The 12,236-nt window shown below is 37.5% G+C and overlaps 3 protein-coding genes across 7 annotated transcripts in view; 1 reads left to right on the top strand and 2 right to left on the bottom strand.

Moving 5' to 3' along the window:
* Positions 1-2,961, bottom strand: part of LOC120206500 (protein WVD2-like 7) — a 4,086-nt gene extending 1,125 nt beyond the window's left edge. The window contains exons 1-5 of one of the 5 annotated variants that reach the window (XM_039206139.1): positions 2,434-2,736; positions 1,626-2,255; positions 1,114-1,530; positions 944-1,008; positions 101-197 (exon numbers count right to left, since the gene is read on the bottom strand). In XM_039206139.1, the coding sequence (XP_039062070.1) occupies positions 101-197; positions 944-1,008; positions 1,114-1,530; positions 1,626-2,255; positions 2,434-2,457 (1,233 nt within the window). In that variant the 5' untranslated portion in view covers positions 2,458-2,736. Of the gene's footprint in view, positions 1-100; positions 198-943; positions 1,531-1,625; positions 2,256-2,433; positions 2,738-2,814 lie in introns of those variants that run through there. The other 4 variants (XM_039206138.1, XM_039206135.1, XM_039206136.1 and 1 more) reach the window with 4 other exon arrangements.
* Positions 2,962-5,145: 2,184 nt separating this feature from the next.
* LOC120206503 (germin-like protein subfamily 1 member 1) lies at positions 5,146-5,909 on the top strand. Its single transcript, XM_039206141.1, has one exon. The coding sequence runs from the start codon at positions 5,147-5,149 to the stop codon at positions 5,804-5,806; it is 660 nt and encodes a 219-aa protein (XP_039062072.1). The 5' UTR covers position 5,146; the 3' UTR covers positions 5,807-5,909.
* Positions 5,910-6,566: 657 nt separating this feature from the next.
* LOC120206501 (probable galacturonosyltransferase-like 9) lies at positions 6,567-8,025 on the bottom strand. Its single transcript, XM_039206140.1, has one exon. The coding sequence runs from the start codon at positions 7,740-7,742 to the stop codon at positions 6,627-6,629; it is 1,116 nt and encodes a 371-aa protein (XP_039062071.1). The 5' UTR covers positions 7,743-8,025; the 3' UTR covers positions 6,567-6,626.
* Between the last annotated feature and the right edge of the window lie 4,211 nt (positions 8,026-12,236).

Genomic DNA, 12,236 nt, shown 5'->3' with positions numbered 1-12,236 from the left:
CGTCGAGATTCTAGTTAATGACGAACAATGTGAATCCATATCAAAACAAATCGTGCATGTGTTACAAATGGGAAGAGAAGGGAGGAGCATCATTGCATACCTCCTTTTTCCACTCGGCTCTTTCATCACTTTTCAAGCCAGAATAAGATGGAGCAGCCTTAGCATTCTTTTTCTCCATGCTACCGACTTTAGAAGACCTGTTTCAAATCAATTAATGCAACAATGAAGAAATCTCGGGACGATGGACGCTTCAGGCACATGCAAAACTTCTGCTTATAATTATCGGAAGTAATATTTTAAGAACTATTTTGTGAAGTCGAGAAAACGATAGCATGAACTTTTAACCCAGGAAAGTTCATGTGGACCTGGCAACTTAAGGCCATGAAGAAGCAAATTGTACTTGAAATAAATGACTTCTCAAACAACAATGTTCCTTTAAAGCGGTATGATTGGCTACATATCAGTGACCCAACAATTAAAAACTTGTTAATTGTTCAGTCCTCACTTCTTTTCTTTTTGCCTTTTCTACTTTTTCAGCCTAAAAAAAAAGAAAGATGCAGAAAAAAGGGATCAGACAGAAATGACAAAAAGCTTGGTAATGATATGATAATAAGTGCTTCAGCTGGGGCAAAAAAAAAGGGAAACACTAGCCAACTTATGTACACACATATTTGAGTCCTCACATGCTCAAAGATAGCTTTTTCATATTTTGACACTCATTAACCAATTACTATCAGTTTTAACAGAACTACTTAAGCTTCCAAAACTTGTCTAATGCGAATGTCGATCGATGATGACAAATACCATGTTGTATGAAAAAGTTCAGCAGATACTGATACATTGTTTATATCCAAAGATCAAATCCATATCAGGACTCAACTAGCATGCAAATCCACTGATGCAAGTATGTATGCATTAGTCATCTTTTGATTTAGAAGTTTACCCTCCATTCTCCTTTTGCGGAGTCGTCAAAGTGGGAACCCTTGATTCTCTTCCCTTGGCAGGCGCCTGCAAGAAAAATCGAAACAAAAGATGCATGAATGTGAATTTATGTAGTAATAGAAATGTCAGGTAGATCTTAAGGATTAAAATTCTAAAATGACAACATAATACCGGTTTTGCTGCTGCAGATTGTTCTTGACAGGAAGGTTTCAATCGGTTATTATTACTCTGAAACGTCTTAAATGCTCGCTTAACAATGTCCTTATCTCCCATTTTCTCCATAAATAAAGATTTCCTTGTTGCAGGAAGGGAAGCCGGGTCAGGGCTTGAGGGATCTACCCTAAGGGACATGTGCAAGGATCTAGGAGCCACTTTCTTGCTTTGTACCACAGAAGAATTCTTGATCTTGGTGGAAGAATAAGATAATGCAGTTCCTCTTTTTGATTGACTTCTCGAAGCAGACATCGTGATAGGAGTTAATGTTGTCTTTGATGCTCTAGATGTAGAAAGTTGTGGTGTTAAAGTCACAGGTGAGGCAGGTTTCTTCTTCATCCTCGAATCGTTCCTCTCCTTATTCAATGCTGTGATCTAGACAAGCAAGCACAATAAATTCACTTGAGTCGAGCTTTTCCAAAACACAAATTGACTAAAAAAGGACATTGTGATGATGATGGTAAACTAACCTTATGAGATTTTGCAGATTGACCCAATTTCAAGTTTTTATCTTTGATCTCGGGAGTGGTTTCGACGGCATTTTCCGATCTCGATGATAACTCCACAACATCTTGAGACCCCTTTGAAGGAGTTTCCATTTCCTTCTTCACCAAAAAGGCTTTTTCTTCAGGAGAAGTTTCTTCCGGTTCATTTAAGACAGGAACTTTAACTAAGCTCCCCATTGTTTCTTGTTTCTCTTCATTTTCCACCATGCCATTTATTCTCTCGTTCAATTCCTCAACCCATGAATCTTGACATTTTGTAGCAATTTCAGTCTCCTGAACATCATTAACCTCACTTAACAAGCAAATTTCTTGCTTATCGCCTTCATCGCCTTCCGATTTACGAGTCGGATCTCTTTCATCAGACCTCTCTTGAGCCAGTAGCTCAGCTTTCCTTGCAGCAATCTTCTTGTAATGTTCTTCGAAGTAAGCTTTTTTCTGAGCAACCGAACCCGGAGTTGCACATTTCTCGACCTCTTCCAAGTACTTGTTTGGGGAGAAAGTCGACCATTTTTCCCAAGAAAGTGAATCATTCTCAAATCTACCAAAAGAAACCGACACTTCAAGAGCTGGATTTGAAGAACCCATTGCCTTTATCTATTCACGTTAAAAAAAACACCCAAATTGAGAGCATTTTCTGAAGGAACAAACAGAATTTAAGCAATTATGAAGTACAAAACTAAATCAACAACCCAATAATAACAAAACAAAATTAAATCCAAGCAACAATAATGGAAGAAGGTTAATTAAAAACCAAAAGTACTAAGTGTAGTACCTTAAATTCTTTACTTGAAGCCATCAAATTCTATAAAAAAGCACACAAAGAAAACTTCAAGCTCACAAAGCTAACACATCAAGCCCGGCAGCTGGCTTCATTTGTCCATGTCCATTGGATCACTAAAAAAGAACCCAAAGAAGAAGCAACTCAGTATAAAGACAAGAGAAGCCTGGAAAAAATTGAAAACCAAATATGACACTTAAAAGAAAACCAATAATGGAAGGCATGTGGTCGTGTCTGTGTATGATTTAAGTTCTCATATTAAAAATGAAAAACTGTCTCTTTCTAGTACTTGTGGAAAGTACCAAATAGGAAAAAGAAAAAAGAAAAAAAACTCAATCATCAAATCAAAAACAAAAGAACCCAAAGATTATTTACCTTTGAAACTTGTTAATATCATATTATCATGAGTAATTACTGTGGGAAAAGAGTTGTTTTTAAGGTAGAGATATGACACTTTGGATAAAAGGTTAATTGGGACGATAATGAAAGCTTGAAGCCTGAAGGAAAAGTTGGGTTCATTGAGTAAAAAGAAAGTGGAGATCTAACTACAGAATCGGGACAATAATTTTAATAATGGTAACCGGAAAACAATTGAGTCAAAATCAGGGAGAAAAGAGGGTGATGATGAGAAGATGGTTGGGATTTGAAACAGTGGATATGAGTATAAGAGAAGGGTCCACATTGGAAAGTAGTGAAGTAAAAGAGATAAGGAAACCAGCCACTTGCTTTGCTGAATTAAATATCACACAACTCACTAAATCAAACTTAAAGGAGACTTGTGGTTGTTGTGGTGGCGGTGGTGGGATTTGGACCTTTGATATTTCAGTTTCGTTTAATTAAAAAGATAATGAAAACTATTGCCTTGCTCCCGCTACATTAATCACCATTCTTTTTCATATTTGTTTTTATAGCTTGTTGTAATTCAAATTTTATAAAACAAAGTAAAGGGATTGATCTCAAAATTATATATAAAATTGGATTTAATATATAATACAATACATGAATTTTGGGTTGCTATAATCGTGTAAATGAAATTTTAATTTAATTTTACAATTGAAAATATAAAACCGTTTTCACTTATTGTATATGTTTATAATGAGATATGATCCTTTTATATTTACAATTGAAATTTTTGACATCCCTTTAACTATCAGTTTTAGAGTTTTCTCTTATCGGTACACCAATCATTCTTTTTTTATCTTTATTGATCGATGACGACACCAATTTTAATATTAATTGTTAATCCTCGATATTCTTTATTGCTATAAAACTACTTGTATGACACACTTTTATCTGCCTTTATGGCATATTTTTCTTTTGTCTTTATGATACGTTTTCTTCCGCCTTTTGTATGTTTTTTTGGTCGTTAGACCATTGTTTTCACTTATCTTTTTTTCTAAGGGTTGATTTGACATTATCGCGATTGATCAAGATGACGCTTATCTGTTATATTGTTGATCTTCCCTATTTTGAACCATCAGATTGAATTTGGATACTCGTAAGGAACTTAGGATTCATGGATATTTTTTCACAAGTCTGATTTGTAGTTTGATTCCTTTTTGTACTTCGTTTGAAGATGCGATCATATATGTTTTGTATTTATTTGTGTTCGAGTTTCTTGGTTAGATTTTAACATTTCCTTGTATGGTCCTTATGTGATCTTAAGTTATTTGTTTTGTTTCAATTATTATAGGAAATTGTCCTAATCATATGCTTAGTTTATGATTATGATTGTAAATCTTTATTGTAATTGAAATATTTCTTATATTGAATAAAATTAGTGGCTTCTATAAAAAAAATCTTTTAATTTTTCAAAGATTTATAATCGTTATATCAGTGAAAATATATTACTGAGTTTAACAATAAAAATGAGAAGATATTTCTCCAAAAAAATTACTGAGTTAACCTCATTAATCTATTTTCGCTCATCTAATAATCTTAATTTTATGTTCTGTTTGATATCCTACTTGTTCTCGTGTTTCTATTCTTCTACCCCAACTATTTGTTTGGTAAACGTATATCTAACATTACGTTTTGTTTCTATTTTAGAACTATGTCGTTAATTTTGACTATTCACTTAATGAAGATAATGATATAATTGGTATAATAATAATTTTAATCTCTAAAATTTATATAGTATTGAAATTTGTTCTTAATTCAAAATAATTCAATGGTTTTATAGTTTTAGTTTAAAATAATTAAATGAACTTAACCTTCGATAAGATCAATATTGATTTAAAATTAACGAAGGGTTTGAACTGGTAAAGGTTAGAACTTGGAAGTATTAGCCAATGCTTAATCATTCGACTTCAGTCTTTATTAAGTTTGCAATCGAGCTCAAACTCTTCACTAGCTCGGCCAACTCTACTGTTCTATGTAAAATTACAACTTTACCATTTATATAAAATTTTACGTTAGATCCGTGATTTTAACATTAAAAAATAATATTGTAATGACATGAATTAATTTATCTCAGTGATTAAAGGAATATAGTTGAAAACATGAATGGTGGGTGATGTGCTATCCGGTGAATTTGGAACATATATAACCCATGCCATGGTCCCTAGGGGCTCTCTAACTTGCCTTGTTTCTTTCTCCTCCAATGCCTCTTAAGCTACTCAATCTACGCTTCCACGTACTATCACTGCCTCAAAATCCACTATATATATCTGCTTCTTCAAACTCACATAATGTAACAAACTTCACCATGAATACCTCCTCTTTGTTTCTTCAAATATTCCTCTCTCTAACTCTCCTAACGGGTCTAGCTAAACCCGACCCGGACCCACTCCAAGACTACTGCATTGCAGACACAAAATCCCCTCTATACCTCAATGGTGCACCCTGTCTCAACCCAATCCTAGCTTTGTCCTCTCACTTCACCACCTCAGCTCTAGCCAAACCGGGCGACACCAAGGCGAACGTGTTCGGATTCAGTGTCACCCTCACCACCCTTGCTAATTTGCCCGGGATCAACACAATGGGCATAACCATGGCTCGCGTCGACATAGCCGGTAACGGACTCGTTCCGCCGCATTCGCACCCTCGGGCCTCGGAGGTCACCATTTGTCTCCAGGGTGTTATTCTAGTGGGCTTTGTGGATACCTCTAATCATCTCTTCACTCAGAGGCTTGAGCCCGGTGACTCGTTCGTTTTCCCCAAAGGACTGATCCATTTTCTTTACAACACGGACTTGAGGAAACCGGCTTTGGCTATTTCGGGCCTGAGTAGCCAAAACCCGGGCGCACAAATAGCTTCAAGGGCCGCTTTCGCGTCGAGTCCGCCCATTCCTGATGTGGTATTGGAAAAGGCGTTTCAAATCAGTCCACAGGATGTTGCCAAGATTCGTAAAAACCTTGGCGGTTGATTTATGTTTGCCTGCCTCAATATTCATTTCTTTCTGGTCATGTAGGAAAACGGGTAGTTGAAGTCTTCACTCCCATAAAAATAGACCCATCAACGGTCGTCTAAAGTTGTTTGTTTATTATGGTTGCTTGTTAAGACAGTCTAACAAATAAATTTACAATTCCATTATAGACAAATTCATCTTCTTCGTCTGTATTATGAAATATTCCGGAAATCTCCATGTGACGTTTCATTCTAGGAATATTCGAGTTAAAAAAATTTAAGTTAGTTGAAGGGATGAATTGATTAAAATCCATCTTGTAGTTGACGTTAGTTTACACGGAGAATCTCAAATGCTCAAGACTCTGTGTTGGACCGACACGCATGCAAAAGAAACTAGTAGATGAGTCTAACGTCAAATGAGAAGGAGATACATGTCTTACTTTGGAACGTGACTTGAAAAAGGATTGCTTTCACTAATAAAGGTAATCTTCATTTATGAACTCTAATACCGATGTGTAATCATTTCATACGTTGACTTAACATTGAGGGGATCAAAAGTGTTATTACACCGAGTTCATAAGAAATTCCTGGTAAAAAGAGTGCGTCCCGTGAACGAAAGCGAAATTTGAGAAAACAATGAACAACTAAACGTTATTCCTTTCCAAGGAATGTTGTCTTCCCCAATTACATAACCAAAAATTGTTCCAATAACCATGGAATGAACGGAAGGAATTAATACCCATATGCAGAGCTGAGAGCACAAAAGAATAACCCAGAAGGAAAAAAAGAAATCAAATCTGTATACAGCTCCGTAACAATGTAAAGAAGAAAGAAAAGAATCATAACAAATAACTAGAAAATCCCAAGAATATGGAAGAAGAAAAAGAAGACTGATCTTTGATTAAACTTCCCTTGTAAAGATCGTAGGGTTTCCAGAGATGATCGAGAGGACATGGGGTTCTGGCATCGAGTCGAACCCAGGGCTTCCCTTTCCCACTCCAATGCAACAGACTCACCGGACCGGTATGCAACACCCGACAAGAACCTCGTACATTGTCGCCGCCGAGGCCATGTTGGTTCCATCTGTGATGGATGGCTTCCACATTCCCGGCAAATACGAGCAGAAACGGCGGCAACGAACCCAAGTCGTAAATCCTTCGTTTCCTCTGAATTTCCATCCAATTCTCTATTCTTTTCCTGTAGTTCCCTTCTCTCCACCGGACTAAATCCATCACCATGACCCCCGTGTTGAAATAACACGGCTTCCTCGAATGGAATACCCGGGAAATCACCGGGTCGGACCAGAACGCGTCCGTGAAATACTTCGTGAAGTTGGCGTGGCAGTACTCGGGTGCGCCAATCACATGTGACTTTGTCAGGGTCGTGTTCCAGAGTTTGTGAATGTCGTCGACGACGACCAGGTCCGAGTCGAGATAAATGACTCGGTCAACGCAGAGATCAAGGATGTCTCCGAGGTAGTTCCGGGCGTAGTTGAGTGGGTTCTCGAGGGCTTGACGGATTGAAGAAGAGATTAAGTTGATTACCGTGTCTTCCCTGAAGATGTAGATCTTGAAGTTGAGTGATGGGAACGTGGATCGGACGAGTTTGCTCAAGACTCTCGGACTCGCCGGGTCGAACTCGGCGGCAATGAAGTGAAAGAAGACGTTTTCGGGGCACGAAGCATGCCGGAGGACGGAGTGGACGGCGGCGATTGATCCACGCAAGTACTCGGAGTCCAGCGTCATCGCCACGTGGACCAAATCCGGATCGCAAGACGAAACCACTTCTTTGTTGGCAGAAACAGGACATTCCACCCCGTTACGGTATTCCGGTGCCTCCGAGAACTCGAACCCGGACCCATCTCCCCCTCCGATGGTCCGAATCCCGTCGCAAAATGTCGCCGTTAGCGAGAAATGAAGAAGCAAAACGGCGGCGACATAGAAAACGGAACGCATTATCTTTTTTCCAAAAAACAGGACAAGAAAAAGACAGACGAGTGTGTTCTGTTCAAGTTTTAGCTTTCACTTCCGAGTTCCTTTGACAAAGAAATTTCAGATGATTGGCAATTCGGTGAAAGGGAAAACGAGAAAGAAAGTGATGCTCGTAAAGATTAAGCAACAGAGCTTCCAAGTTTCAAGACTTTGGGTTAATCAACACGGTTTTCGCTGGTTATTATTTTGGGTTTCATTCAAAGCGAAACGCGGTTTCTTGACGAATGGAAATGGAACACCAGAAAGGAAAGGAAGGGAAATAAGTGTTTGGGGGGTGGGAAAATATGTTGGATCTTTCCTGTTTTTTCCTTCTGGGAATAACAGAGGCCAGACGGACAAGATAGCTTTGGATTGTCCTTTAAATGACAAGAATAATTGTTGGTTTGAGGAAGTCGTTAATCGGATGTGAGATTTGTTTTTATTTAGTTTATATTGGATTAAATTTGTGGGTTTTTATTTTAAAATATTTTTTGTAAGTTTAAAAATATAAAAGAATTTGATTTTCATTTTAAAAACAAATTATTATTTAATAAATATAATTTCATAATGCATGCTTAAATATAATAAATATATTTCTAAACTGTTTAAATATATTTGATATTATGTTATTATTATTTGTAGAAATGGTTTTTTATCAATTAACATATCAAACAATAGTTCTTAAAAGTTTACAAACTTTTTAATTTACTAAAAACATTTTAAAATTAATATTTTATTAAAACTATTATTTGGATTAAGTACCGATGGTATAGGTCTAATTTACAAGTTATTTTTTTCAAGTTAATAATTTAATTACAAATTATTTTATAATATAAAGATCCATATATATCTCGAAATAAGTGGTTAAATGTCGAATTATCGTGACCAAATAAAAACGAACATATGCACTAGTCAATCTGAGGTAGTTTTTATTAGTGGAAGAGAACTAAAGTCTATGATCGGGTAAAGATTAACTTCACAAGTTTATCACGATCCATTCACACTTGTAGTTGTTCAAAATCGAAAGCCTATACCACTTAAAGACTAGTAAAAAAATATGTAAAAATATTAGAAAACATAGATAACTATTTAATGTGTATGAAATGAAAATTTTAAATCCACGTCATTGTATATTTTTAGTTGAATTTAAAAATAGTAGATAAAAAACAATACACAACGTTTTTTTTAATTTTATTAGTGGAGTTATTTTTTTTATAAACGATGTAATAATACTAAAGAAAAATAAGATAAATGTTAGTCCAATTATTTGACGAACTCCTATAGCATTAGTTGAATACTACATTGGTACTTTAAAATTTACTAGAAGTTTCTTTGCCATAATAAAATGTTAATTTTAGTTCATTTACTATAAAGAGAGATGTTTGATTATTATATGTGTTGGAAAAGTATATATTTAGGTTCAAAATGATATTTTATAGTTGGAATAGCTGAATGGAATAGATGAATGGAATTTCGCGGTTGTGGGTCAATTTATTGGTGCTGCTCCCAATTTCGATTCGATGCAGCGGATTATCAACTCTCTTTGGGGGAAATCTTCTCCTGTAAAGGTTAGTCTTGCCGGTGCAAATCTTTACGGTTTTTCTTTTGGGAATGCTTCTATTAGAGATTGGGTGCTTGAGAATGGACCTTGGCATGTCCAGAATAAGCCTTTGGTTTTAAGGAATTGGGAACCCTGTTTGCAGAGACTTCATTTCGATCTCTCTCATATGCCTGTGTGGGTTCAGCTCTATAATGTACCTTTGGAATTGTACTCTAGAAGTGGCCTTAGCTATATCTCTAGTGCCCTAGGCAATCCATTATACATGGATTCCATTACTACTTCTAGGGGAAGATTAGAGTATGCAAAAGTTTGTATTGAAATTTCTGTGGGGTCTGTAATACCGAATGAGGTCCAGGTAATTCTTAAGGATGGATCAACGGTGAGGGTTGGTGTCTTTATCCCTTGATTACCAAGGGCTTGCTCTATTTGTAAAACTTTTGGTCACGTGGCCAGCAGGTGTGTTGCTAGGCAGAATTCTGTGCCGAAGCAGGAGGTTCAAGTCTGGAAGAAAAATGGCACTGCTATTTCTTCCCCTTGTGATAAGTAGAAGTTGGATCCAGGTTTTTTGCCTTCTGGATCCTCAGGTAATGCCATACCTACTGCTGATGTTGTCTGTCCTAGTCCTGAATTGGTTGTTGGTATGACTGAGGAGACTTCTATGTCAGCTTTGCAAGAGGTACATGTTGGCCAAGTTCAGGAGGTTGGAAAATCTGGTACTATCATACAGGACTCTAGCAGGGAGATGTGTGATATCGCTGTAAACCTGGATGCTACTGTTGTTGATTCTGTTCGTCTGCCTAGCTCTATCCTTGCTGAGGAAATAGCTCATAAAGCTGCTGATGATTTTGATTGTTTGCCTAATTCTACCTTGGCTGAGGAAGTTGCTCATAAAGCTTTACTAGAGGATGTTGGTCCTGATTTTCCCACTCTGCAGGACTCTATGGTCCAGAAGAAAAAGGTTAGAGGTAGGAAAAAAAGAATACTGGCTCTTCCAGTAAACTTGATGTGTTGGTTGGTGGAGGTGTTGTTTATGGAAAAAGGAAGGCTAAGATAGCTTCTATGGGGGTTGTTATCCTGCTCAATGAAATTAAATCTAAGAAGAGAGATTTGGTGGATAAAGCCAAAGGTAGTGTGATTACGGGGGTTGGGGTTGGAGTTGGCCCTGCTGTTAATTGATGTTGGTTTGCTTTTGGAATGTAAGAGGGATTAATAACCCTCTTAAGCAACATAAGGTTCTGAGCAGATTAATTAACCTGGGAGCTGATGTTGTGTGTCTTTTAGAAACTAGAATTAGAAGAATCAATGCTAATAAGTTCTATTCTGCTTTTTCTGATGAATGGAATATGATAAATAACTATGCTTATTCTGAGGGTGGTAGAATATGGGTTATGTGGAGGAAACAATGGTCATTCTCTACCTTGAGGGCTAATGACCAGTCTCTAACTATTGTTGGAGTTGTTAATGGCCACAGGACTTTGATCACTGTTGTTTATGGCAATAACAACAGGGTTGCCAGGAGAGGGCTTTGGGATCATCTAAAGGATTTGGATAGTGAGGTTGGTTCCTCTCCATGGGTGGTTGGAGGGGATTTTAATGTTATCCTTCGAGCTGATGAGAGCTCTGATTTTGAGATTCTGGGTGTTCATAATTCCCCTGATATGGAGGATTTTCAAGGCTGTTTGGAGGACCTGGACCTCTTGGATCACCCATTCTTAGGCCCTTCTTTCACCTGGTCTAATAGGCAGGATGATGGTTTCTTAGCTCGTAAACTGGACAGAATTTTGGTCAACCATCCTTGGCTGTCTGTTTACCCTGATTCGTTTGTAGAATTTAAGGCACAGGGTGTTTCTGATCATTGCCCTGGTGTGATTTGGACTCAGAGGGGTGCATTGGCTAGAAGGCCTAAACCTTTCAAATTTTTCAACTGCTGGTCCTCAAGTGCTGATTTTCTGGGTATTGTCAAAGAGTCTTGGACAGTGCAGTGTGCTGGGAACCCTATGCAAAGGCTATTCCTAAAACTGAAAAGACTAAAGCCCAAATTGAAGAATCTCAACAAGGAGCAGTTTTCTGATATTTCAAACATGGTACTTAGTAAAAGGGCTGACTTGGAAAGAATTCAATTGATCAACCTAAGTTTTACTGATCAGAGGAACATTGAGGAGGAGAGGAGGATCCATACTGAATTGGTTGATTTGGAGGTTGCAGAATTTGAATTCTATAGACAGAGGGCTAAGGTGCATTGGTTGAAAGAAGGTGACCTTAACACTAAGTTTTTTCATCAAAGAGTTGAATCAAATAAAAAGAAAAATACTATCAAGGTTTTAGTAACTCAAAATGGACAGTTCCTGGACTCCTTTGATGACATGGCTGATGAGTTGGTAAGTTTCTTCACTAATCTCATTGGTACTGCAGATCCAATGGTTAAAAGCCCCCCTATGGAGTGTCTGAAGGAGTTGCTTAACTTCTCTTTTCCTGATGGTGCTGAAGTTATGCTTACTAAGGAGGTGGAGGACAAGGAAATTAAGGAAGCCTTATTCAGACAAGGCAATGGTAAAAGCCCGGGCCCTGATGGGTACTCTTGTTGGTTTTTCAATGCTGCCTGGGATGTGGTGGGTTGTGACTTCTTAGCTGCAATAAGGTTCTTCTTTCTTTCCTCTTCCTTGCTGCCTGCATTTAATGCAACAACTATAGTCTTAGTCCCTAAGGCCCTGAATGCTTGTATGGCCAAGGAGTTCAGGCCTATTTCTTGTTGCACTGTAGTGTACAAAACCATCACTAGAATCATCACTACTAGATTGTCTCTTATTTTTCCTTGTATGATCTCTCCTAGTCAGACTGCTTTTGTAAAGGGTAGGAACATTGTTGATAATACCTTACTAGCTCAGGAAATAGTCAAATGTTATTCTAGGAAGAGTCTT

This window comes from Hibiscus syriacus, unplaced genomic scaffold (genome assembly GCF_006381635.1).
Source record: "Hibiscus syriacus cultivar Baekdansim isolate YM2019G1 unplaced genomic scaffold, ASM638163v2 tig00013808_pilon, whole genome shotgun sequence".
Lineage (NCBI taxonomy): Eukaryota > Viridiplantae > Streptophyta > Magnoliopsida > Malvales > Malvaceae > Hibiscus > Hibiscus syriacus.
This window is presented reverse-complemented; position numbering and strand designations above follow the sequence as displayed.